Source organism: Pagrus pagrus (genome assembly GCF_965226575.1).
Source record: "Pagrus pagrus genome assembly, chromosome: 17".
NCBI classification, from domain to species: domain Eukaryota; kingdom Metazoa; phylum Chordata; class Actinopteri; order Spariformes; family Sparidae; genus Pagrus; species Pagrus pagrus.
Window position 1 is genome coordinate 10719161 of NC_140201.1, and position 27985 is coordinate 10747145.

General features: G+C 42.2%; 1 protein-coding gene across 2 annotated transcripts; it reads left to right on the forward strand.

Moving 5' to 3' along the window:
• The first annotated feature begins 223 nt into the window (after window positions 1–223).
• kmt2ba (lysine (K)-specific methyltransferase 2Ba) lies at window positions 224–27968 on the forward strand. 2 transcript variants are annotated; one of them, XM_084378571.1, is made up of 36 exons: window positions 224–585; window positions 3637–5143; window positions 5462–5613; window positions 5766–5855; window positions 6035–6191; window positions 8385–8643; window positions 9287–9348; window positions 9465–9674; window positions 9881–9990; window positions 12606–13619; window positions 14029–14142; window positions 14276–14422; window positions 14670–14762; window positions 14973–15090; window positions 15219–15329; window positions 15675–15865; window positions 16050–16151; window positions 16301–16411; window positions 16601–16677; window positions 17545–17723; window positions 17996–18081; window positions 18814–18948; window positions 19070–19228; window positions 19330–19447; window positions 19582–19660; window positions 19971–20131; window positions 20412–20573; window positions 20753–23048; window positions 23219–23341; window positions 23646–23764; window positions 24314–24439; window positions 24703–24955; window positions 25084–25194; window positions 25328–25411; window positions 25506–25635; window positions 26004–27968. In XM_084378571.1, the coding sequence occupies exons 1-36, from the start codon at window positions 283–285 to the stop codon at window positions 26277–26279; spliced, it is 9525 nt and encodes a 3174-aa protein (XP_084234697.1). In that variant the 5' UTR covers window positions 224–282; the 3' UTR covers window positions 26280–27968. The 2 variants fall into 2 exon arrangements, with proteins under 2 accessions (XP_084234697.1, XP_084234698.1); XM_084378572.1 differs by having other exon boundaries at window positions 13515–13619.
• The last annotated feature ends 17 nt before the right edge of the window (window positions 27969–27985 follow it).

Here is a 27985-nt window from a genome sequence, read left to right on the forward strand (position 1 = left end):
ACGTCCCACAATCATTTGACTTTCAACAGAAATAAAATGAGGAGATTAATAAATGTAAAAACAAATGTAGAAGTAGAAATGTCTTTTGCATTGTTCTACACCAGCGACGTCGCCCAGTGTCTCGAAACATGGGCGTGCTTGGCCGGAGAAGTTCGTTTTCCCATGATGCACCTGTGGTTCCTTTCTATCTCGCGCCCTTGCGTCGGCGCAGTCCATCTTGCCTCGCTCATATCGCTGCTGTCACCCTCTGCCAGCGCGCCGTCCGTGTTGTTGTAGTAAATAATGGCGGCATCGGGAGGCGGATTATCATCTCCCGCTACTGTCGCGGGCTTGGGCACCCAAGGGGTTGCCAAGGCTCGTTTCCCTGGTCGGCCGGGCTCGGCTCGCAGCAGGCTGCGGTCGGAGAAACGTACCAGACGCGGAAGGTTGGGCTCGGACGATGGGGAGCTGGCTGCCGGAGGGCCAAGGCCCGTCAACATCGGCCTTGCGTTGAGCGAGGACCCGTCCCTGCTGCGCCTGCTCGGGGTGGCGGAGAAGCACAGCCGGCAGAGAGATGTCGGATTCGAGTCGAGCAACAGTGAGGAGGTGAATAAGCTAACTGTAGCATGTCAGCTACATGGGTGACAAAACGCCTTACACGACACACAAATCCCTTTCGTTTAAAAGGATGACATTTAAAACGGCTTGTTTGTTACTTACTAAAGTATGGGAGCTAACGCAGAGCTAGTTAGCGGTAGCTTGGAAACACTAACTCCAAAATAGGCATTGTAGCTAACCGTCTGCCTGCAGGGTATACTTCAGATGGGTGTATATTTCCAGTCTGGTTGTTTATGCAGATTTTAATAACGTTAGTTTGTCGTCTGTTTTGAAATAAATGTCATATGAATGCTAAGGAGCAACATCCACACACACACACACACACACTCGGGTCAATGTCTGTCCAGCTGAGTTTGTTTGCATGAAATGAGCATGAGGCGGAAACTTTGGCGGTATGATAACAATCGCGGATGTTTTTTGTTGTGGAAACCGGTAGATGTCTTTGTCTGTTCATCCGTTGATACGGTTCGTCTCGAGTTGAACTTCCCACACGGTGCTGACATCCACAGACTGCTAATGTTGTCGTAATTAAAACGTTGGCGCTGCTAACTTGGGGTTCACACTCTCCACGTTGGAGCGGTCAGCTGACTGCTCGGTGTTTTAAACGTCAGCTAACGTGGGATGCAACGGAAAGGGGAAACACAAACGTTATCTATACGTGATAATAAGCCAAAAGCTTCATTTAGACCTTAATATGAAAAATCTTGCCCAGGACAGTGTCTTTGTTTACAAACACTAATACTTCCCATCATGCACATCTCCCCTTCATTATTCAGATGGATGTAAAGATTCAGGAATCTTTGAGGAGGAATCCAAGCTTTTCCTGACTTTTATTTAAGGTTGAACTATTTTAAAGAAAAAGCACAGTTTTCTGTTTATTGTCTACACGCTGCAACAGATGTCGGACAAGCACAATCACTTGTTTACATAGACTTTGACACAAGTGATTAGTTATTGAAAAGTTCAAATTATGATGGGTATCATGCTTGATCAAGTTATGTGTGAGAGTGTCCAGGGGCACTGACAATTAGGGATGCAAATATTAAGCAGTTTACCTAATCTATGGTCGGCTGCTTTAACAATTGATTATCAGTTAATCATTAATAAAATATCAAATATGCTAGGCGTTTTTTCATTAGACGACTGCTTTAACCACTGACATGATCTATACTCAATGTAAAATCAGAGTGGGCTACAGTAGGAGTTAAAAGAAAAGATAAAGTAAACACCAAGCTGCTTGAATTATAAATGAAGTGACTCTAAATAATGACTTTATTTTAATTGAGGCGCTCCCGTCTTTGACTGCTCATGTGTTGTAGTCCAATAAAATCCAACATATTTAGGCTACTAAATGGCTAAAATGTAGTAATATCAGATTGTGTAGAATGTCCTTTTGTTTTTTTTAAATTGCAAATTACTTGTGTTTTTATTCAATACAATTTCTTACACCTTTTATTTTGTATTTTATTTTGATATGTTTGACAAACGTGTTTGTAATTTGTAACAAAATACTTTCTGATGTATTTGTGCTCTTTTCTGATTGTCTGTTAAAAGAAATCTAAACAGCAATTAATCAATTAATGATTAATCATTAACATCCTTATTCAGGATGAATACGTAATGAAGCCCAGGTGAAAGTTAAGATGTCCAGTAATTTTTATTTTACATTCAGTGGAATATTCAACATTACAAATACCTAGAAATCCAGTCACAAAATTAAAACGGTAAGGCTCATTCATAATGAGACATAAATATTATACAGCAAACAACAAGAGAGGAATTGAATCTGCTACACTATGAAGAAGCCAGTGTCTTAGATAGCATTCATTTCTCAGGTGATCTCCTTTTAGCTCGAGCCTGACAGGATGATGGTAATGAATGATGTAATCCCAAATTGGATTTTATCATATTATTTAATCTCGAGAGCAGGGGCTTTAGTTTCTGACATCAGTCGGACTTCACTGATGCAATCCCTTTAGCGTGGACTGAAACAGAATCACATGGCCCATACTAAAGCCTGTGGGTGCTGCTCAACTGGAGCAGCACACGTCACTGAGTGCCTCACACACTCATGTGCTCAGCAATGCTTTTGAATGGACACGAGGGGAGTTTCATTGCTGACAAATCTAGAGAGTTGTTATTTCGCACACACAAAGCTAGATGTGAGTAATTAGCAGTTAATTTGAAGTGTGCTTTTGATCTGCTGTAGTGTGCAGTCTTTGCATATAACGTATACGTGTGTATGAATGAATGAGATGAAGCTGGGGGTTGATTGTGCTCCAAAGGACCTAATTAAACTTTTGCAGAGATGGATTTTGAATATTTCCAGCACTTGGCTGTGAAATATCATTCTTTTAGGGGAGAATCAGGCTGAAATGCTCAATTTCACCTGATCTTGAGTGCTACACTCCTGATGTATCAAACATTGCTGTGTATCTCACTGAAAATTAGGCATGTGCAGAGGGATGCTGCGCAGAAAAGATTCTGCTGAGTTATTTTTTGTGGTTGACTCATAGATTGAAAACCAAAATTTGCTGTATTGGGTACCTCAGCAAAATACTGATGCAACATTGGAGTAAGAGAAGAAAGCAGGGCTCTGATGCCGAGCCATATTTTCAACAGGGCTGATAACTGATAACCAAATGATGAACTCAGAAGTGGGCGAGAAATAAATTATTAAAAGTCTTTATTGAAAAGCACAAAATTATTTTTGCATAATGTTGTTTGAAACACAGTACTAAGTAATTAAATGTTTAATTATCTTCATTGCCACTTTCACTGCAGCTCTCCGTGTTATTGAAATGATGGATATTTAAGATATGGTCTGTAATAATTTTATGTTCATTTTCATGTCTGTTGTGTATAGATGTCCATTCCTAACTGTTGCTTAAGCTTCAAGCTATATAATGCTATAGCTATGTGTTTGTGGTCTGTAGCAGGCGATGTGAAGCGCACCTACAGGTCTTTTCTTCAACATATCTAGTTGAAGCAATTCTTTTGTTATAGCCACGTAACATATTTATGTGTGTTTTTCTCCAGGAGGAAGATTTTGCTGGATTTGGGACCACAAAAGCTCATCCACAGAAGACTTCAAGGACTGCATCTCAGTCGACATTACACAGCGACGCGAAGTCTCCCCAAGTTTCAGACCATTCTCTGGCTGCAAAGCCTCTCATTGGAAAAATTATACCCAAAAACCCAAAACCGGCTCTGATTGGGAAAATTGTACCAAGAATCTCTAAAGAAGGCCATGGTGTCAATGACAGCACGGTAAAAGACAAAGAAATCCCCAAAATGGTAATTAAACTGCATGGCAAGCAGGTAGCACTCGCTGCAAAAGTCAAACATGCAGACGGGCAGGTCTCACGGAGACAGACCAGTAAAAGATCAGTTGACTTTATCAGGAAAGCAGGAAAATCAGCAGACTCGGGCAGCACGCAAAGCCAAACAGCCACTACCTCAGCTGGTGGCACCAGGCAAGATAAGCTAGTGAGCCCTCTGACAGCACTCAAGGGTGCAGGAAGAGCTTCCAAGGTCAAAGAAGAAGGTGAAGTGTCAGAGGACTCCGACACAGACCAATCCCTGCCAAAGAGGTCTGTGAAACGCATGAGGGGCTTTCGAAGTAGAAACACCAGACGCATCTCTGAGGAAGTTGCTCTGTCATTCACATCCTTTCACAAACGACAGAGAAAGAGAATGACGAAGGGTATGGGTGCCTCTCCAGAGGCTGGAGCTGAGGCCGGTGCTCAGAGTGGAGAGGAGGCAGCAATGCCCCTCGAGTGTAAAGCCACAGATTCCTCTGAAAAAAGAAAACAGAAAAGACAACGTAGATCTTTGTTTGGGCACAGGCGAAAGCCACAAAAAGACCCTCCAATCATTAATCCTCATAAACGGATTCACAATCGCACTAGGCGTGTTTTTTACACCTATGTAGCAGAACCCCTTCCAGCTACACCGACGCCAGAGGATGAGCAGCAGCTGCAAGGTCCAAATCTCACTCCCTCAGTCGGTGAGCCGAGCTCAAACAACTCCGCCACTGTGATGAGTGGACGGTCCTCCCGTGTAATTAAAGTTCCCAAGAGGTTCTTGGACGAGGAAATTATTCCCTTTCCAAAGGGTTCTCTCTCGACATGGCTGAAAAGTCAACAGAGGGAGGATGGAAAACCAAGTCCATCATGCCATGAGGCAAGCTATGACGATAACTCGCTGCAGTCAGACAGTGACTCTGTATCTGTGGGTGACAGCTCATCTATGGTGACAAAGTTCTCATCAAAGCCCAGTCCAGGCACGAGCCACCTAGAGATCTACAAGAATCTCAAGAAACTGACCTTGAAACTGGCGGAGAAAAAGAGGGGTCAGCCCGACACTCAGGGGGATTATACGCATCAGGGCGACGGTTTGACCTCTCATGTCAAGAGGAAGCGACGGTCAAAGCTCATGATGGAGGAGATGGACTCTCCGGGTGTTGTGAGGAAACTGGCCGTGGTGGTGAACACTGACGTGGAAGCGCCCTCACATGTGCCGTCAGGAGATACAGGCAACAACAGTAAGGATTGTTTCTTCTTTTTGTGTAATTATTTATGAAGCTGTTGCTACTTAAATTTATCAGTTATCAGTTATTAAAGTTATCAGTGTATATCGCCAACATGCGTTTCTTTTACAACATCTCTCTTGAGATAGTGAGATGTTTTTACTCTTCAGAGGAATACAAATTGAGTTTTTTTTTATTCATGCACTTTTTTTTTTTTAAAGATGTATAAGCTGTATACAAGAGGTGTGTTTTCCATAGGTGTTCCTCCAGTTACAAAGGGTTTGCTTGTACATTACTTCACTAGAGTTGCTTTATTCACATTGTTTGGTGCAGATGAAGTAGAAAGTCACGAGGCGTTGGAAGTCAGTGGGCCCAGCTATCGAATTGGTCTCAGTGGAGCCAATAAGACGATGCTCCACCTGCTGAAGAAAGCCAAAGTCCAGCTCATCAAAATTGATCAGCAGAAACAGCTCAAGTTATCACAGGTAAGAATCCCAGATCAAATGTGTGCAGCCTGAACTTAACCAACCAGACTGCAAGTAGCTTGGCTGTTTATTTAAGAAGGTATAGTAACATAATGATGTTATAGCACCTTTTACATGAAACCTTGTGTTAACTTCCTTGTTTCGACCAATAGTTGGGCTCCGGGGAATCACGAGTGCCAGTTACTGGAAGAAGGAGGAGGAGGAGGAGAGTTGGCATGTCTCCCAAAGATACCAGTCCTCAGGTAATGATTTTAATTTGAAAATAAATGGCACACCAGTCAGCAAAGAGATTTTTTTCTGTTTTGTCATTATTAAAGGATTTGCTTTTATCACTTTATGTTATCGTAATTTGTGTACCACAAAATATTTTTACATCTCAGACTCTCTCTGTATTCTTTGACGTGTTTGTGTTTGCGTGCAGGAGCAGCTGCTCGCCGGTCCGAGGATCAAACATGTCTGTCGGGCAGCAGCAGTGGCATTGGGGCAGCCCCGTGCCATGGTGCCAGATGATATTCCCAGACTCAGTGCCCTGCCACTTCACGAGAGAGAGGGCATCACTTTTTCTCCAGCGGCTGAAGGTACAAAGCGTCTACATGTGTTGTTTTTAAGCAGAAATTAACCTGTCTTTGTTTTTACTAGAGAAGGATGAGCACCTCAGTGCATTCTGCATTGCACCGTGTGTGTGTGTGCAGTAATTTTAATTGAGGTTTAATAAGAAAGGAAGTGATGTTTTACACACGAAGCAAGTTAAGTCGGAAATAATAGGTTCAACATTTAACCAACTTATTTTCACAAAGTTCGCACATCCCAAGCCACAATGTAAACATTGTAAACAACCTATACAATTAATCTAATACATACTAATAATTTATACAAACTAAATGTAGTCCAATATGCTGGTCCAAATGTCTCTTGACCAGCAATGTCCAGAAAATCAGAAATGACTCAGAGGAGGGACATGTTCAGTACATCTGCAGGCTTAGAAAGTTTAAAAAAGCATGAAATTCAAATCATAAAAAGGCTTGGAAAGTAATAAAAAGTGTTAAATTTTATTTACAAAAGTCTTGGATATGTTTTGTTGCCTGCTGTAGGCAGTATTGTTGTGCACTTCTTAACTAAAAGTAAAATCATACGGTGGGTGGATCTCTGACCCTCTAGGGGGCGGGGCAGAGGTATGGTTCTCTAGGGCTGTCACTTCTTCCAAAAATCAAGATCGAAAGAATTGGAAATGACACGAAATTCATTCAAACCAATTGTAATGTATCCGAGAGAGAGCGTGTACACTTAAAACAAGGCACGGGGGGCTTGACTGACTGCGAGTGAAAGATGCTTTGGTGAAGCGATGGAGCCACACAACGTTGGAGATCTCAAATGCTATTAGGAGAAGTGAAAAATATTTTTCTGTTAATTATGAAACTGTGGCGGGACAAATGAGACTGTGGCAGGCCACCAAAGTCTAAGTAATTGATGGGAAACACTGGAAGATGGTTCCGCTAATGGTTTGTGCGATCAGGAAGTGGTTCAATCCACAATTAGACCTTTCGCTCACACAGTCAGCACTGCTAGCTACAGCTGCAAGGAAGCTCATTAACTCAAAATGGGCAAGTGTTCATTTTTTTATTTTGTGGGGGTCGCATTAAAAGTCTTATATTTAAGTTGCTGAACCTTCAGTCAGGTTCAGAAACTGTCCACATCATATGGAAAGATGTGCAGCATCAACCGTTGCTACAGTGTAGTTTGAGTTTCTGCCACCCTGGAATAGACAGGATTACCATATCATTCACAGATTTATTGTAAAAACCTCAAACAAACTAACCAAAAATAGATCGACTTGATTCTGTTTATAACCGAGCTCTCAGGTAGGTTAACTTTTTTCTATTCCAATTTCTCAAAAATGCTTCATTAGCTTTGTCCACACTTTATTTCTGCCAGTTTGGCAAAGCTGCTCTGCTAGTGTTTCATAATGAAAACTTTATCAGCTAAGATATATTTTCAAACTGGCATTATTAAGCTTCTGCAGTTTTAAACACACAATCAAAAAATAATAAGAATCTCTTTGTAAAAAGCAGAATTTTGAAAGCTTTTGGCAAACGTAACCTGCTGAGCAAAAATTACAAAAAATTGCTTTGTTAGCTCAATGTAGTTGTAACTAAAATATTTGCCAGCAAAAATATCTTTTGTCACACACAGATTAGCCACCGCTGTTGGAAAGCTATACCCAACACTGGTCGAGTGAGCATCACTCAGTATGAGGTGAGGAAGTGCCGTTTGACAAATGAACACATTTAGTGCTATTGAGAAAAACGGATCCTTACACAAGCTACATTATTATATTAAAATTATATTTAAGTCTTGAAAGTCACTAACTCAAAGTAATGATTTTCAGTTTCTTTGTGCCAGCTGGGATTAAAATACTACCACTGGGGGTTTCAAGAGGTTGTCAAGGGAATTAAGTTTCAAATCTATTTCTAGTTGTTTCTAAATCCTAAAAGGTCAGGCAGGGGAATTTCCACTAGCAATGGATTTGTCAGGGACTTTTAACTTTATTCTTTAGTGACTCATAGATTTCCAAAAGGCAGCCAGTAGCCATAGAAACCAGGCCTGCTTGTTGAACAAAAGACCAGTAATGAGTATTTAAGCACCTCCAATCATCGCAGTTAGACCTGTCATGTCTCCTGCAGGCTGAAGTTCTGCCACCACATGCACTTAATGATGTTTGAATTGTGATGTTTGTGGCTCTCTTACCCATCCTCCCTGTCTCTCGCCTCCAGATGTGGCAGATGATGACGACGACATCACTGATCAGGGCAGGGATTGGGTTGTCTCTCCTCCTCACCTCCAGCGGAGGAGGAGGGGGAGGGGCCACAGGTTCAGAAGGAAGATCCTGAGTCAGTATAAAAGCAGGGGAGTCCGTTCCCGGCGCTGTGGATACTGCGCAGGGTGTTTGGTTGAGGAGGACTGCGCAAAGTGTATCAACTGCCTCGATAAGCCCAAGTTCGGGGGGCCCAACACCAAGCGGCAGTGTTGCATGTAAGTCCAAATAATCACATATGTAGATTGGCAGGTTTCAGTTTCAGGGGGTTAACTTTTGGTTTTGGTTACTAATTATGTTGGAAGTTAATTTGTTTAATTCATTTAACAGTTGGACTGTAACTTTTCACTTTCATTCAAAAAGAATTCAAAACAGTCGCAAGATCACTATGAAATAACGAATGTAGATGACATTGTTTGTATACGACATTCTAAGTGGCCAGGTGGGAAATAAAAATAAACGTGGGAAAATGAAAAAAATATTAATCCTTTCAACCGTTTGTTTGCTCTGGTCCAAAGATATTCTAATAAATTGCCTTTGGATAAAGCCAGACCAGCTGTTTCCAGTCTATGTGTTCAGTTAAGCTAACCAGCTGCTCAAACTGTGGCTCTGCAGACAGGCAGGACAAAAGAATCAGCCAGAGTGTTAAAAGCTTCTGACATCATTTACATTTTGAACTGAAAAAAAACTGAGGTTAGCGCTTAATAGAGTGCTAAAATTTTTCAGTAAGTGGTTCCTAAAATACTCTCTCTCACTTGATGAGGACAAGCTGACTCTTACAGTTAAACACATGCACAGATGTCTACATGTGCACCTAAACTTGGATATACAATCACATTTTACGTTTTCTTCTTCCCCCAGATATCGAAAGTGTGACCGAATTGAGAAAGCAAAGATCAGTCGCATCATTAAACCACTGAAAGGTATGTCTCTGATTAGATTGAAGCTCCTGCCCTGAGATTAAATCTTAGTCTAAGTTAACAAAAATAAAACAAACTGAACAACATATTCAAACATTTGATGTGCTCCTTTCTCTCAGTCCATACAAGGCGACCGTCGGGCTCTGTGTCAAGCAGTGATGACGCCTCACTGGGGCTTGTAATCAGGAAACAGTCCCTGCGTAACATTACGCCACGCTCCTATAGCAGCCTGCTGAAGTCTGAATCTGAAGAAGAGGAGGAAGAAGTAGAACTGGAGAAGGCAGATAAATCAGCAGTCAGGCCAAGTGTAGCTGCTGATAGCAACCCAGGTGAGTAAAGCTTTTTTTCTTTGTGACTCAAAGTTACCATTTTGCCTTTTCACATTGAGGCTTGAAGATCTCCAACTTTGATTGCAGAGCTTTGTTTAAGGGAGCGAACCATACATTTTATATTCCTGACAGCACATATTACAGTGCGTTGAAACCTCTGAGTAGAATCAGATTTGTGTCTTAGATCTGTTTATCTTCTTTTGGAGATCTTGCTCCACAAGATGGCGGCTCACTGCCAGACAACCCTCCAACTGAAGTGGCAAAGCATCGCCGACTGCTCTCCAAAGTAGCTGGGGGCAGACCCAGAGCTTACAAGGTAAAAACATCCAACAGATTTTCCTCCTCGCCTCCAGTATGTCACCGAATCAAACCTGGGTCAAGTTGTATTTTTGGAGTTTCTTTGCTCATATTGGTGGCAGTTAAAATGTCCATGTTTGTGGTGTTAAAAATGTACAATACAGAAACACCTTTTAAAATAACTAATTTCTTAAAGTGATTAACAGACGGGATGAAAAAATCATTATATAGAAAACAAACACCTGCAAATATTTCCAAGTGATACTTTGCCCAGGTCTGTGTCTAACTTTTAGTTTTTTCTAATTATAATTGAATCATCTGCGTTGGAAGTGATTCTAATAACATCTTTCAAGTTCAGCCTTGCTAATCTTCTGTTTCTAACTTCTTAAGTTTTCTCTTCATATTCAACACATTGCATGTATGTTTTCAACCTAACGCTTTATAAATTATATACAAATTAAGCTGTTTTCTCGATAAAATACAGCCTGTTTTTGCTTTTGGTAGAAGCACAACATACTTTATTGTCTGTCAGAGGCAGAAAGTCATTTTGATGTGAGGTTTTTGACAGTTTGCAAGTAATATTCAGACTTCAGATTTGGAAACGTAGTTTTGAGTAACACTCATTAATGCAATACAATAAAATGTTTTCAATACATAACAGATGATAATATAAACCTGTGAGAAACAGAGCTTTAATAGAGCCTATAATTTCCTGAACATCATTATCACTGATCAGTAAAGTTCACCATTGCTTTCTAACATTACTTATTTCAGTGTTGAAAAGGCTGTCACACTGTCATAACTCAAGCTAAAATGAAGCGTAAACCCTGGCTGTGCCGCCTTAGTCTTTGTCTGTGCTTATTCTAGTTGATCTGGACATTGGATTTTTTTTTCTTCCCCAAATCACATGCCAAACTAAAGCATCTTGCTCTGTCTTACTTGCTCTGTCTTATAAGACTTGCCTGATAATGCTAGTGCACGATTCTTGCTTATTTTTTTTACCTTTATGTCTGCATTGCTTAAACCATTTGCCATTCCTCTTGAGAAATTCCTCTGTATTTTTATATAGCTTCCAAGTGTTGAATTTATCTCTATATATCTGTGTTGGTTGTGAATTGGTAATGCTTAATGGATCCAGTGCATACATCTACAGGTTATGAGGACTACATGCTGCTTCATATTGATGATTGAAACACGGCATTAACAAAGGGAGCCATCATATTTTGGAGACGAGAATAAAAAGAGAGCAAGTGACTATGTCATGGTATATACGCCTCTAAACACACTATATGGATGGGTCTGAAATTTAAACTAAAAGTGATGTGTCAGCGGATTAATGCGCATTCATAAAGATACTTAATATTACTGTACACCTCCTGCGGATTAAATAGTAAGTCCAACACAAACTTGAATTTACAGAGATTATTAAGAACCTCATCTCCCGTATACACTCACACTTCTTCTAAAACTAACAAGCTAAAAGAACAACGTTATGCATCTTAGCATGAACTTTTTCTGTGTTGAAGGGGTAAAAAAATAGGGCGCATGTGTTCTAACTTACCCTGCATCAACCTCATATCTGCATTTCCAGATGTAGTGATAGAAATGTGTATATTATTTTTGAAAATCTTTTTACTCAAACGAAGTAAGAAGATTTTTCTCATGCTATCAGCATATTTGCATTGTACAGCTTAACCTCTGTTCAGACCAAAGATTTGCAACAAGATGATTTGAAACCTGCAACTACTTGCAACATTCTGAAAATCTTCCAGTTCACACCAATGCGACTACACAAGACGTTGTAACATCTCTACTGCAACGACTCTCTGCACATCCGTTCTAACTGCTGGCTTGTCGGGCTTTTTTCTGGCTGCATATAATTTCCTAACGTCTTAAAAAATAAATGACACATGAAATGGTGAAAACACAAAGTGTGTGTGAACGAGTGAAAGAGAGTGAGGGGTAGAGAGTGCCTGTGCAGCGCAGAGGAAAATTGGTGAAGTTGGCAGTTTAGCAGCAGTCTAAATTTAAACTTTAAGGGTTGGGTCAGTCATGGCTGCTACTCAGACACATTATTGACGTGATCCTCCCTTTCCTGTGTCCAAAACTGCCATTCAGACCAGCTGACAGTTTGTCACTGACTTAACCAGCTGACGTTCTAAGTACGCTCTAAAACCAGCCACCGGTGACTTGACAAGCTTAGTCTCAGGCCACACAATCAGCCAGCCTGAGTTGAGATTAGACGGGCCAGTTCACACTGCTGCAACGTCCTAAAACAGTTTAGTCTCGTTACGAATCTTTGAACTGAACAAGGGTTTATCCATCAGAGAAATCAGACTTTTTGAATGACACTAATGACACTATACATTATTACCGTTTATAGTATGTTGTTGACATCTTTGAAGTGGACACATGAATACTTACTCTTTATGTATCTCTACTGCTGCTGAATGCACTTGCTAAATCTTTACGTTTTCTCACTTGTTATTCCTGGCTAACCTCTCAAAGCCACAGTTCTGCTCCCCTTTTCTGTCACTTTGGCTGCTGCCGCTCGCCGCCTCTGCATGTCACTAGTATCAGTGTAACTTTGGAACCTATCGTGCTGGTTGGCTTAGGCAGTCCCCTCCTCCACAGGAACAGGAGAACACGGAGGAGACGGAGCCGAGAGAATCTTTACCAGAACCCAGCCCACCCAGGAGCCCAATGCCGAAGCTGCAGAAGCAGCTCCGAGTACACTTACACCGTCTGCCTGATTTAATCCATCAGTCTGCTCTGTGCTATTTGCCAAAGCAGTATCCCCAGTGTCCGGATGGGTCCGCTTCACAGTGGCATCCAATGTTGTCCCAGCTTTTACATCCATCACATTCCTTACCACTTGATCCTCCGGAATCGCCCCAGCCTGTCACAGAACCTGCTATTTCACACAAATCCCATTCCTCATCACAGTCTCCTCCTCAGTCGTCCCAGCCTGTAACACAGCCTATTTCACATCCATCACATTCCTCATCACAGTCTCCTCCAGATTTGTCCCAGCCTGTAACACAACCTGATCTTTTACACCAGTCACAGTCTCCTCCAGAATTGTCCCTGCCTGTCACAAATCCCGCTTCTCCACTTTCACCACATCCCATAACAGAATCTTCACAGAAAACCCTGCTGTTACGTTTGTACCGTTTGCCCCAGTCCACGGTGCAGTCAGACCCCCATTTGCACAAATATACAACATCATCACCTCAACAACATCCCGAGACCACACTGCACCCACCACTGACAGAGGGTTCATCACAGTTGTGTTTTCAGGGACATCCAGAGTCTGAGGTGCTGAACCCAAATGTTTTGACTGAGACGCACAGAGCTAACAAAGACAAAACTGTGAAAGTGCTCCCTAAGACTGTCAGTCCAGAGTTACAGGAGGGCATGCAAGAGGAGCAGGAGGACCAACGAGGGAATCGGCACAAAGAGGAGCAGAAGGACAATTCTGTAAAACGGACAGTGCGGAAAAACTGTCCAAGAACTCACCCACAATATGTCCTTCATTCCCAGACTCCTGCAGAGTGTGCGTCAGTGAACACCCTGACGGGGTTAACTAACGGATTTCCCCAAAAGGGCCTGTTGCAGAACAAGTACAAGATCCGTGTGGACTTCAAGGTGAGTTGTTGCACGAGTGTTGGGTGCCATTCTTGTATTACCACTCAATGGGGTGTTAAGAAATTGACCATATACTGCATTTCTCTTTAAGCAACGACGAGAGTTGTTTAGAGACTGTAAAAGGGAAAATTCTAATTTCAGTATTAAAAGGAAGAATAGATTCCTCCTGATTCTGACTGTGCAAAGCTCCCAAATAAAAGGATCATAAATAGGTGTCTTATTTGAGTGGGGATTGTAGTGCACTGAAGGTAAAGTCCTGTACCATTACTCTGTAAGGCACTCAAGCTAAAAATGTCCACCAAATGATTAGAATATCAAGTGCCTCTTTGCAAACACAGAAAGATAAACAGCTTTGTCTTTTCATGTCCTTTGTCTTTTTGCTGACTTTGTCTTGCCTTGTTTCCACCAGGAGGACTGTGCCGTACAGAATGTGTGGCTAATGGGCGGCCTCAGCGTCCTCACGTCTGTCCCTACAACACCACAACCTGTCTGTCTCCTCTGCGCCAGTAAAGGACGACATGAGGTACATCGGCTTAACTGGAGCCCAAATAGTTGTTCGTCCTTTATCCCCAGGCCCAATGTTGGTGCTCTGCAGTGCCAATAATAATATTTTTAAAGCTAAACTGGTCTTCATTTGTCTCTCCCACTTCCATCAGATGATATTCTGCCAGATCTGCTGCGAGCCTTTCCATAGTTTCTGCCTCTCACCGGAGGAGCGCCCCGTGAAGGACAACAAGGAGAACTGGTGCTGCAGGCGCTGCAAATTCTGTCATGTGTGTGGCCGTCGAAGCAAGAGCACAAAGGTATGGAAGCCAGCATCGCTTATGATGTAAAACCAATGAAGTTGTCCTAGATGTGTTTAAGGACTGGTCCATCTTTAAACATAAGTGCGGCGTCCATATGAACATTGAAACCAGATTAACTTGCTGTAATAATTCCTCCTGTTCCTACTGACCTCTTAAAAGATACTTTGTACCTGAGATTTAAGGATCACATCGCTTTATTGAGAATCTTTTTAGCTTGTCTGTGAATTTGTTTTTCTTCTTTCAGCCTGTGTTGCAGTGCAGGAGATGCCAAACCTCCTACCACCCTGCCTGCCTGGGACCAACGTACCCTAAACCTGTTAATTGCAGCATGCCTTGGGTAACTGCTTTAATGCCCTTTAAAATATGTCAGAATCTCCTTGCTTTGTTTTAGGGATATCGAAAGTAGTAAACTGTCAAAGAATGAAGAATACAGAGGTTTCTTTGGCGACATAGAACCTTCCTAAAATGATAGCAGTAGATAATAGATCACGTGCAGTGTGAACCCTCCTTGGGCCTGCCATTTTGTGACACTGTTGTGTTTATGTAGGTGTGCATGACCTGCATTCGGTGTAAAAGCTGTGGTGTGACTCCTGGAAAGACCTGGGACTTGGCCTGGAACCACGAGCAGGATCTCTGTCCTGACTGCACGGTTCTCCAAGACAAAGGTAAAACTTCTGAAAAAAGCTCAGTAAAACCCATGGGTCTTTGGCTGAAAACCTCAAAGTCTTTGTCATAAGTTAACCAAACATGTTCAGTGTTGTTTAATGTTCTGTTTGATCTGTATTTACATCAGGTAATTTCTGCACCGTCTGCCAAAAGTGCTACGATGACAAGCAATGCACACAGATGCTTCAGTGTTCAGCGTGCAGCCACTGGATTCATTACGCATGTGAAGGACTGTCGGGTGAGTAGCACTCAGTTTATTCATAAAGTATCAGTCAAAGTGAGATCAATTTGTAGCTCATGGACGAATATGATTACGTATAGTTTGAGAATGATCAATTTTGCACAATGAATCCATTTGGCAACTGCATGTAAAACAATACAAGACTGACCGACTTAATTTAAACCACATTTGAATTACTTTAAGAGAGAAATAAATGTTTGAGACCCTCTTTCAATAATTACAATTGTTAGACTATTTATACGTGCGGAACATGCACATAGTAATATGTAGTACACAATAATTTGACAGATGTAATCATAATAAACATCATTTCCTCTACAATGTGTCTGTCTGTCACTGCAGACGAGCTGTTTGGGTTGCTGTCAAACGAGCCAGAGGAAGTGTGTTTCACCTGTCAGCCCTGCAGACAGCACCCAGCTGAGCACAGCAGCTTGAAGGTGGAGCTGCAGAGCAGGCTGACAGCCGGCCTGGAGGACGTGCTCACTGACCTCCTCTCTGATTCCACCACACAGCACCTCCTTATCTGTGAAGCGGTAAGAGCTACCCAAGAGTCCTGTTCTGAAGCGGTCTGTTTGACTTTAGTAGTATTAAACCAAACAGAAATACACTTGCGTGTGCCGCTAAGCTTTAATTCCCTCTTAAAAATGTTTTGTTTCTATTATCAGTGTATTGTTGTTTTTGGTCATGTCTCTTATTTGAAATGTTTCTGTGTTTCAGTGTAACGACGCAAACAGCACACACTCTGTCAGGGAACAGCAGCCAGTCTGTGATCTACAAGCCATGAAGAAGAAGTTTAAAGCCGGTGGATACACCTCAATAGTAAGTAACAGTTGCCATATTCAGCTGAATTAAATTGAAATAGTGATGAAATCCTTATTGTCAAACAATAATTACTTTCTGTCTTTGAAGCTCTTTTCTTGTTCCTGATTGAAGCCCTAGCCTATTGTTTTTTTTCTTTGCCCTCTCAGAAAGCTTTCCACGCCGACGTCTCCTCTGTGATGAAGAAGTGGCTAAAGAAGGAGGAGCTTCTCCCTGAGGATCAGAGACTTATCAGTCAGGCCAGGGCACACTATTTCAAAGTGAGTTCCCCTCCCTGCCTAATCCCCCACTGTTTGAGTTTATTTTTGGAGACCCACATTTCACTGATTTTAACTGGAAATCTACTTTTTTCCTCCCTCTGTTTTTCATGGTAACCTCCCCTGGTTTGACCGGCTGTGAAAAAGTCTGTGGTTCGCCTTAAGCTTAACTTAAATGTTGTTTTCTTACAGCTGATTGAGCGGGTTTTCAGTTGGTTTCCTGCACGCCATCTGAAAAAGTGGAACTCCTTCTCCGAGGAATTCCCAAGGTACATTTTTTTACCAATAAATCAGAATTAAAAATGATTCCCTCATTATGTATATTTGAGCTTTAAGGCGCAGTCTAGTGAATAGGGTTGCAACAGTATGAGATTCTCACTAAAGAGTCACTGTATTTGGTATTACACAGTTATTATAACAGTCAGTTACAATGACCCGTAACGGAATCAAAACAGAAGAATTTTTGTTGAACAAATGCTTTATTTTATTTTCCAAAAATATTAGATCTCGACAGACATGAAGCTTAATATAAACCTAACATATTATTTTAATCATTCCAATAATGTAGAATGCAATACCATAAATTAGCAAATGTACACAACATGATATTCGGCAACTTTCACACCACAGTACACCTTGAAAATAGTAAATCGATGCAACCCTACTAGTGAACTGCAATTTAGAGATCTCAACAATCTCTAAACTCAGGACCAGAGCCACAACTAAAGATTATTTTCATTATTGACGGATCTGCTGAATCTGATCATTTTCATTATCAAGCCTTTAATCATTGAGTCCACCACATTTGAAAAATGCTCATCACAATTTCCCAGAGGCCAAAATGAGTCCTCGACATTCTTTTGTCCAACCATCAGTCCAAACCCAGAGACTCTTCATTTTCTGTCATAAATAACAAAGAAAAGCAGCGAATCCTAAGATTTAAGAAGCTGGAATCTGCAAATATTTGGCATTTTGTGCTCGAAAAATGACTGAAAGGATTGATTGATTATTCAATTTGATTGCAATTTTCTTTTGATTGACTAATCAGTTGTTAAACTAATCGTTGTAGCTGTCCTCAAGAGACTGTGGTTAATGGGCAGCTATCTTAAAGTCTTCTCTGGCTCTCCCCTCTGTAGTGGCATGCTCCCTGAAGCGGTGCTCCCACCATCTATGGAGCACAGCTATGCGCAGTGGCTAGAGAGGACATACCAGGCCAAGGAGTCCAGGGGTCCACAGACGGGGAAAACCAACTCTCTGCTTTCATCAGTCAAAATACAGTCTGGTGTATCACACAGCCTCCCTCTGAAGTCACATGGTATGTAAACAGTTGTATCCTGTTCTGTATTATTTTCTGTTCATTTCTAGTTTATTAATTAGTCTCTATATTAAAATGGTGAAAGATCTTTAAACACTCATGTTCCTTCTCACATTTGCATAAGAGTGATATTCTCAGTTATTTTATCAGATAATAGATCATTGTTATAATTAGCGACTGCCCTGAAGTGCGATATCTGTGCATCTCTAATTAGTTTTGTCTGCTTAAATTTAAAATATACATGTTCATTTGGTCCTCCTTCTTCCCCGCAGGTGTAACGAGTGATCTGGAATCTACCAAGACTAAAGATATGAGGCAGTGCACTCTGTGCCAACAATATGGAGACTCTGCTCCGAGTGTGAGTTCAGATGTCATAATGTGTTTTTACTGCAGGGGCTGAAACCAATAAATACTTTCATTATAGATAAATCTTTGTTATCTTGATAAGTCTTTTGCGGTATTAAAATCGTCACTATTTCCTGCTGTCAAAGGTTACTACTTTTTGTTTGGTTGTTTTTGTCTAACCAGCAGTCCAAAACCTAAAGCCAGTCATCTGTTTGAATATAAAAACGTCACATCTGTGAAGCTGCAACACTCCAATACTCAACATTTTGCTTAAAATTACTTAAATGATAAATTGATTATGAAAAACGCAGATAGTATCAGAAGTAGAAGATTAATCGACCAAAGGTTTCAGCTCGACTCACTGCATTTCACACAATACAAATACTTAAATACACTGAACAATGATACACTTTATATATTTATGAAAGTGCCTTTCACAACCACATTCACAATGTAATTCACTACTATACAATACCACCATACCATACAAAGCTAATCAAATCACTAGAGCAAGAAATAAAACAAAATAAAACGCTATAAAATCAGGGAATTAAAAGAGCAACAAAACAAACCTTTGAATAGTTATCAGCTTTGTTTTTAAAGCTTTTCATATTGAGGCATTGACTGAAGTGATCTGATATTTCGGTGGACATAAATGTTATTTTCTTTCCTTGCATCATCACAATATAAAAATGTCTTTTCTCTACTGCGTATTAAGTGATATGAATGTATTTTCCTCCAACAGGATGCCGGACGGCTGTTGTACATGGGACAGAACGAGTGGGCCCATATTAACTGCTGCCTTTGGTCTGCGGAGGTGTACGAGGAGAATAGTGCTCTTTTGCAAGTGCACACTGCTGTCTCAAGAGGGCGCCACCTGGTAAGACATTAACAGGAGCTGAATTAAATTAAATGGCGCTCAAGTTTGTAGAAGCTAGATGTTAAAAAGTCCTGTAACCTGTGTTGAGTTAATTAACACGTTTCTGTCCTTCATCCTCCAGCGCTGTGATGGCTGTGGGCAGTCAGGAGCCACTGTGGGCTGCTGTCTCGCAACCTGCCAGAGTAATTTCCACTTCATGTGTGCTCGTGCTCAGAACTGTGTGTTTCAGCAGGACAGGAAGGTGTACTGCAGCAAGCACAGGGATCTTGTCAGTGCTAAGGTATTACACAGTTCTCCCCCTCAAGCGTCTCTATTATTTTTTAGTTTTATTAGTTATTTTCTCTACATTCTATCGGTTTATGATTATCTTTTCCCTTCCAGGTGGTGGCTGGGAAAGGGTTTGAAGTCCCTCGGCGGGTCTACGTGGACTTTGAAGGGATCAATCTCAGAAGAAAGTTCCTCACAGGGCTGGAGCCAGAATCCATAAACATGACCATAGGTAAGAATATCTGGGTGATGTCTGTTGTTTATTTGAGACACTTGACTCCTGTACATTGTTGAAATATTACTGATACATATCAGACTGCCTGTAGCGTGTTGAATCTGATTATCTTTCCCCTCTCACTTTTCCAGGCTCTCTGCAGATTCAGAAACTCGGTGTGTTGTCAGAGCTGTCGTCAAATGGGAGGATGTTGTATCCTGTGGGCTATCAGTAAGTGATCATACAACTGATGCTCTAATTGGGGTAATTTGACTGGTTAGGGGCACATTTGGAGTGGCGTTCTCATAAAACATGCAAAACAGAATCACAAAATCTTTTATCTTTAAAATTTTGTGTGTGTGTGACACTTTTCATTCAGTATGTTTGTGGCTAAAAAACCAAATACTTAATAGGACGTCATCCGTGAGTCTTTTGGGATTTTTTTTGCTTACTGGAGCAGCATTATTGTTCTCAAACTAACATTATGTATTATGTTGGGTTTTGTGTATGTGAACATATTCTTCTTCTCTTCCTTCTTCAGATGTTCTCGGTTGTACTGGAGCACTGTGGACCCTCGTAGACGCTGCAAGTACACGTGTAAGGTGACAGAAGTGAGCACGCCTCTTCCTGGTGAGGAACAAGATCCACGGTGGGACCAAGAACAGAATCACACCATAGTCCACAGTCCCAGCCAACACAGAGGTCAGCAGGAACCTTTTTACTCTTTTCTTTGAACTCTTACGTTAAGCTCAGCTGACTTGTCGTTTAAGCTTTTAAAGAAATGATTTAGCTAAAAATACAGAACTGACCAGGCCCATAAAGTGATTCTGCTAAATTCTCCATTTAAACCTATCCAAGTGTTCTTTTGGGTTCAGTTTTCCTCTCGCAGCATAAACTGAAGAGTTAAAGTATTTCTGGCTATATTTTATGACCAATTGCCCTTTGGTCGGACTTTGTTTGACACCTTTCCTTGTTTTGCCAGATATGGAGTCCCCAGAACGTTTAAGCTCCTCATCCAGCCCAATAAAGTCCACTACCCCATCACCAAACTCTAAACAGCACAACTCATCTGGATCCAAAAGTCCTGGTTACACACAGACCAGGAGACCAGCAGGAGGATCATCTCGACCTCTTCCTTCTCCGGGTAAGTAGTTTAAGATGAAATGTTTTTTATTTAATTGCATACTTGGACTTTTTTACCTTCCTAAATGCATTTATCGTTGTTGTGAGTGTTTTAATGTGTCACGTCTTAATGTAGTCTTGGACTAGACCTCATGAATTATCATTGCGGCCTCGTCTTCACTCTGTTTTTTATGCTGTCAGGGGCTGCTCCTCCCAAATCGCATCATATCCTGACACTAAGGGACCTGGAGGACACCCGCCGGCCTCGTAGGCTCTCAACGAGAAGCCGCTGCAGTTCCTCTCCAACAGACAGCGACCCGTCCGTACCGATGACTCTCCGTTCCGGTGGCACCGTCCACTCCAGATGTGCCCTCTTCAGCTCCCCGCCAAGATCGTCAAACTTGGGATCGACCTCGCCTCTTCTGTCACGACAGAACTCGACATCGCCAGTCTGGAGCTCCCCGCCTAGATCCAACTCCAGCATCACTCCAGCCATCCCTCACTCCCCCAGAGGGAGGCAGAACTTTAAAATCACAACTCCAGTTTCTGCAGAGGTTCCACAAGACTTCCTAGCATCGTCTGAGGCAGAAGATGCGGCGGTGGCCACAACCAATGGGATCTCACTAGCCCCTGATAACCTGGAGGAGGAAGTAGCTCACCTGATGGCCCAGGAGCTGCCTTACACTGTGTTTGACACTGACACAGAGGTCGCAGTGGCCTCCATGCTGAATGCGAAGCTCGAGTTCGACGAGTCTCTGCTCACTGAGAACGTGGCACTTCACTGTGGAGCACAAGGCGGGAAAGGAGAGGTGGAAGGTGTGGTGCAAGACGTGGAAATGCAGGAAGATAATCCAGATAATGACTCTGAAGAGGAAGACTCAAGCCATTACTTAAAATTTTCACGCACACTAGTGTGTGACGCAGCTAGCAGCTCGGACGCCTCAGCTCAGCTCCCTTCAGCACATTCGATCTCACAGTTGGACGGAGCGGACGGTGGGTCAGAGAGTGATGAAAGCGAGTTGGTCGGTGATGAAGGTCAAGACTCAGAAGGAGAAAAGGGAAAGATCCAGATTCACAGCAACCATACTACACCAACCAAAACGCTGACAGTTGCTCTAAAGAGGCTTGAGTCGATCTACACTGTGCCAAAGTCACCAGTTGAACAAGAAACAACTGAGCAAGAGCTTCAGAAAAATTCTCCACCATCTGAAATTTTCGAATCAGGTTACGCAAACAATGAATTCTCAGTTCAGGAGGAAGAGGTCCCGATGAGCTCTGAAACATCTCAAAATGAGGTGATCTTAGATTCAACTACAGGTCACTTTGTGTCTACTGAAGCTAGCGCTGTAATGTGCCCAAATAACAATCTCATGGAAGATGACAGCACCTCATCGGTCGACTCGGCTGAACCATTTCAAGACGATTTGAATGACCCTGACTACTCTCCCGAGCACGACACCAAAAGATCTCCCACAACTCCCACAAAAACCATCATTATGAAGACAAAACGTTCACCATCAAACATCAAACGCTCGCCACCAAAACTGCACTTGTTGCTGCCGTCTCAACCTACACAGACTGTCAACAGTGCATCCGTTTCCGCTCCTGCTGCCACTTTTTGTGCAGTTCCACGCACAGTCACCTCCCCGATCGTGATCAACGGTTCGAAAGCTCTACCGTTTCAGGCGGGCGCCACACGAGGCAGAGCCATCGCCATCCGCTTGGACAACGCGAGGCCAGGTAGTCAGACCCAAGCTGTGGTTCAGAATCAAGCTGCAGCCGCCGGCGCTCCTGCGGCTCCTGCGGCTCCTGCCCCTCAAGTCCTACTGGTCAACCGTCAGGGTCAGATTCTTATCAAAGACCCGAGAACAAACACGTATCAGGCACTCAATACAAACTCTCCTGCGTACAATAAAATAAGCCAGATTGCCAAGATTCTCCACAGTGGCAACACCTTGCAGCGCGTCATAATAAAGCCTCGTTCCAGCCCCTCTGCCACAAACGTCCCTCCCGCCGATAACCACACAACAGTGACCGAGAGAAAAGTCATTGTCAGAGTGGTGCCTGTGAAAAGCAGCGTAAGTCCAAGTCCCACAGCTCCCGTCCGTGTGCAAAGTGCTCCTGAAGCAACTTTCTCCAACATCCCAGGAAGCACAGCCCAGGCTATTATAGACAGAGCCATGGCCACGCACCGCGACATGCCAAAGACAGAACCCATCATCCTCAGGAAAACTCAAAGGCGAAAGGCTAAACATCGAAGACGGTCCCGGTTTGAGGACATGGAGGACTCCGATCAGTCACCAGCTGCACCTTCAGAGCCCCCCAGTGCTCTCCTCAATGAACCAAATTTCAACCTGCAGCCAGGACCCGCTTCATCAGGCCACCAGGTCAGGGTCAAGAGAGTGTCGTCAGTGTCTGAAAGGCCCTCCAGGAAGAAATCCAAGATGGACTTCTTGAAGGATCCCTCCGGTGAGCTGGATGAAGTGAATGAAGCCAGGTATTCGAAGATTTAATTATTCTTTATTTTTTTCACTGCAATGTGCATGTGTGATATTTTGAATATTTTAACATTTTCACCCTCAATGGTAATTGCATGTGTTGTGATTTGTCAAAGTCTCAGGTCTTAAATCAGCAAAATATTTACTGTGTCCTGATTTCTTTCAACAGACCGAGTGGTGTGAGAATGAAAGCTCCAACAATGAAGGATGTTCTTGACGTAGACCAGGTGAACGTGCCTGAAAAGCCAGAGCAGTTGAGGATTACTGCTCCACCGCTTCATACGTCCTCCAGGTGAGTTCACCCTAAATCAACCCACATTTAGAGCCCTAATGTTGTGTTATAAAATTAAAAACAGGCAAGTTTCTCGTGTCAGGTGGCATGAATTTAAAAGTTACCCGCTCTCATCCATGTTTGAGGGGTGAAATGTAAGAAAACTTAGTACATTTTAAAGCAACAGTATAAATCAAATAATTTCGTTTTGGCGTTTTTTAAGGAAACAACTCTCAGTTATTGTGACTGAAAATGTAATATTGATTAATTTATACTCACAATCATTGTTCAAACTTTTACTCATTTGTTCGTCCTTTCTGTTCAGGCCTCCTCGGATTGACAGTCCACCTTCAAGCACAGAAACCAGCAGTCACATTCTGGGTAAAACACACGTGTGGGTCAGTGCTCGCCACGGAGACCTCTCTGAATGGGGCCCTTATTCAGGTGTGTAACTAAACATTGTATGTTTATTTGTTTTGCTCTTCATCAGCTATCACCAGCACAAAAGCTACTGCACTTTGGAATGAAATCTTGCAACTATGCTAGACAAATTCTTATTATTCAAAATATAATTATGTAGTTAGGTTATTTTATAGGTTATATAGGTTTTATAGGTTCGGTTCAGACAACGATTTTTGAGCCTAAGTTCAGTTCATACCTCATTTTTGGGGGATGGGCAGGGATGAAAAGCAAAAAAAAACGGGGAAAAAACTAGGCTACCAATTTGGAAAATCAAGAACACTGAAGAAAACTATGAAGGTAGATTAACTTCATACATTTTTATCACAGTTAAACAAAAATAAATACATAACTAAACTTTGCTGAAGACCAGTCTGCATGAGTAAACAAAAACGAGTGTAAGAAGAGTTTTAGTCTGGTTTGCGGACTGACGGTAAACAGCGGTAAGTCAGTAAGAGCTTTTTAGTAAGCATATTAGCTTAAAGGACATGTTGTATGGTAACATGTTTGTAATTGACTCATTTAATTCTACAGGTTTCAGCTCAGAAGAAGATGCACCTGCACCCAAATACAGAAAGAGGACGTACATGAACCAGCCACACCTGCGGTTTGAAATCACCAGTGACGACGGCTTCAGTGTTAAAGCAAACAGCATAGAGGGTGAGAGCTGCTTGTTTATAATCTGCCTGTAACTGTTCCTTTTGACAGATGCGTCACAAATTATATCTGTTCAATTTTAATCTCAGTTGAGCCACCTGTGCAGCTGATTACATTTTTCATCTCCAGAAAATGGGAAATTATTTGTCATTCATCCATCGTAGCAGAGGAATAGTCTTCTAGGCATGTTTAGTTAAGTAAGAAGAAATTTGTCAGCATGTGTACCGTTTTGCTCGGCTCTAATACCTTCCTCTTTCCTCCCTCAGTGGCCTGGCGTGCTGTCATTGACGGCGTCCTCGAAGCTCGCGCAGGCTTCCACCTGAAGCAGCTGCCTCTCGGCGGGATGAGCGGCCCGCGGGTGCTCGGTGTCGTCCACGATGCTGTCATCTTCCTGCTAGAGCAACTGCAGGGTGCCGCCAACTGCAAACGGCACCGCTTCCGCTTCCACCGATGCGATGATGTTGAGGAAGAGCTGCCCCTCAATCCTAGTGGCTGCGCTCGTTCTGAAGTCTACACACGGTAAGGACAAAGTTACTTTTGTCACTGTTTTCCTTACAGTGTAAATAAGGTTTATTTAGGTTTTTTTTTTTCTTTTCTGTGATTTCATACACTTCAAATTAATTTAACTTTCTTTTCCTTCTCATTAGGAAAGCAACTTTTGATATGTTCAACTTCCTGGCATCACAGCACAGAGAGCTCCCTGACATAGTCGGGCCTTTTGATGAAGAAGAGGATGAATTCCCACTGAAATCTTCCAGGTAAAGGGATAAAAACTGTGCCACTTCCTTGACCCTAACCTTAAAAGTTAAACACACTGCACACAACAACTAACAGCAATTTAAAGTTGCCATGTTGACGCCTCCTTTTCTTTCATGTCTTACTTGCCAACAGACGAGCCACCAGCAGTGAGCTTCCCATGGCGATGAGATTCAGACACCTGGAAAAAATCTCCAAAGAAGCAGTAGGAGTTTACAGGTAATGTCAACAAAAAACGACTCGATTAATATCCAAAATTATTTGTATGCCCAAATGTAATTAACTGTATTCAACTGTTCTGTAATCCTCTTAGATCTGAGATTCATGGTCGAGGCCTTTTCTGTAAAAGAAACATCGAGGCTGGGGAGATGGTGATCGAGTACGCCGGCAACGTCATTCGCGCTGTCCTGACTGACAAACGGGAGAAATATTATGACAGCAAGGTTAGTAAACGTAATACACACCACTGTACAAAAAATCAGCCTCATCACGTCGGGTTAAAGTTTCTGCCTTATTATTTTGTATATGCATTGATGTTCATGCACGTACTTGAGTGCCCCGTCTCAGTACCTCTGAGAGAGCAGCAGTAGCTAACTTTGGTTAAGAAATGTCCACACATTAACTAACGACCCGCTTCCAGCCCAACACAGAACTTCCACCGAGCCCCTTTAATGGCTATTGCAGAAAAAATGCTGACTATGAATAGCATCAAATAAGGATTTATTTCATGAAAACATGAAGGATTACAACTTTAAGCTGTTGAATATCCTGTGAATGTGAAAATAATGACTGACTCTGTGATCGCTCTCAGGGCATCGGCTGCTACATGTTCCGCATCGACGACTTCGATGTGGTGGACGCGACGATGCAAGGCAACGCGGCTCGCTTCATCAACCACTCCTGCGAGCCAAACTGCTACTCTCGTGTCATCAACGTGGACGGCCGCAAGCACATTGTCATCTTCGCCCTGAGGAAGATCTACCGCGGCGAAGAACTGACCTACGACTACAAGTTCCCCATCGAGGACGAGAACAGCAAGCTGCACTGTAACTGCGGGGCGCGACGCTGCCGTCGCTTCCTGAATTAGTACAGCCAACACACACACGCACACGCACACACACACGCACACAATGTACCTGTAGCCATGTGGTGGAAGGCACTTGGATTCAGAAGGCGGATTTCAATGAACTGATGAAGGCGACCAATGTGAAGTAGCCATAAGAGTGAGGTCGCTGATATGCACAGACCTGATCTACTGAAAGTCTTGGAAGCTTAATTTATAGACTGCTCGAGGACAGCGTGTTCATTTCTGTCCTCTGAACTGCTGTTAGTCACACAAACCAGATTTGAGCCATAATGAAAGCTTGGGATGAAAACTATTTATGAGATTTCCTACTGCTGGATTGTTGGTCTGTTAGGAGGTGCAGTTTAATCAATGAAACTGCACAAATGATTGGATCAGTGTACTGTTTCACCAACTCGTACATCACCTTCTTTCAGTTTGTTGAATTTGTCGTCAGTAGCCTCTGCTGGAACTGAGAGAGACCAGCCAGGAGGCGATTCATTACCAGCTACAAATGGTGCAAACTTAAAATATTGTTATTGTTATGCTGGTGACAGAGTGTCTGTGTAAATACAAGGTCACCGAGAACGATGAGGAGAATTTATTCAGCACCTTACTTTGACACGACCTTCTCCGGCAGCACTGGTGTTGCAGCAGACGGGACACATTTGACATCAGAGCGAAACAAACACATTTGACTCAAAGCACCTCGTGTACATTTTAGTGCAGCTACATTTTAATTTCACTCTGGATACCACAAGTCTTGTGAGCAGGGACTCTGCTGTTTCAGGTGCTGGTGACATTTACCCCAAAACGTAGTTTTAATATAGTCACCCAAAGTCACCCTTTTCCCCTTCATCCACTCAGTCGAAATTCCTGTTTTTATTTGTGGCGGCAGAGATGCTGTGATCTGAATGCTTTTATCCCACTATTACAGTCTGTTCTTTATTTGTTCATTTGTGCTGTTTGTGTCTTTTAAGGTCTATGAGGGAGAGTTTCCTTGATGCAGGGTTCAAACTGACAGTAATCTTGCTCTGCACAGTCCCTTATAAATCTTTTTGTATTTTTGTATATTTGAACAATAAATGTATATTCAACAAGCTGATGGAAATAAATGTGTTTGAGCTTTTAACTTTCTATTTGTAAGTGAAGGCTGACTAATGGAACCGAAGCTATTGCCGAGTGATGATCCTAAGTTAATCTTTTTTTTCTTTTTTTTTCTGTGGCTGTTTTGCACCCTCTTGCTCTTTTTTGTCTCTCACAGGTGTACTACCTCAATGGTGTCATGAAGCAAGATTTAATTACCCAAAACATTTAGTGAAACCTGCTTCCTTATTTCTAATCATTACGTCTTGATAGCTTGAAAACGAACGACATCAGTACTATTAAACACTGACTTGCTGTTATGCCTGCAATTATTTTGTAATAGGCCGCCACCATGTTTTGTACGCCTATTCTCCTGTGTGCTACCGCACCCAGCTGATGGATATAGAAAGGACCCTAGAGTTTTGATTGAAGGCTGAATGCTGTGGATGTATGTTTTGTGATTCAGGATTAATAATTGGATTTGACACGCAAAGCTTTGTTACTAATATTGGCTCACGGTGGATCCTTGCCTGTACATAGTTGTATAAAGAATTTCTAAACCTGTTAAATATTTTTTTACCTACCTTGTTTTTTAATTTATGTTCAATAAAATTCATGTTCAAAATGTGTGTTTCTCTTGCTAG

What these genes read in the sequence shown, in the direction of transcription:
- kmt2ba (XM_084378571.1), top strand. Translation starts at nt 283, where the DNA reads ATGGCGGCATCGGGAGGCGGATTATCATCTCCCGCTACTGTCGCGGGC. An exon ending in AACAGCTCAAGTTATCACAG is followed by an intron (nt 5,614 to 5,765) that starts GTAAGAATCCCA and finishes TTCGACCAATAG; the next exon opens with TTGGGCTCCGGGGAATCACG. An exon ending in TTGTATCCTGTGGGCTATCA is followed by an intron (nt 19,661 to 19,970) that starts GTAAGTGATCAT and finishes TTCCTTCTTCAG; the next exon opens with ATGTTCTCGGTTGTACTGGA.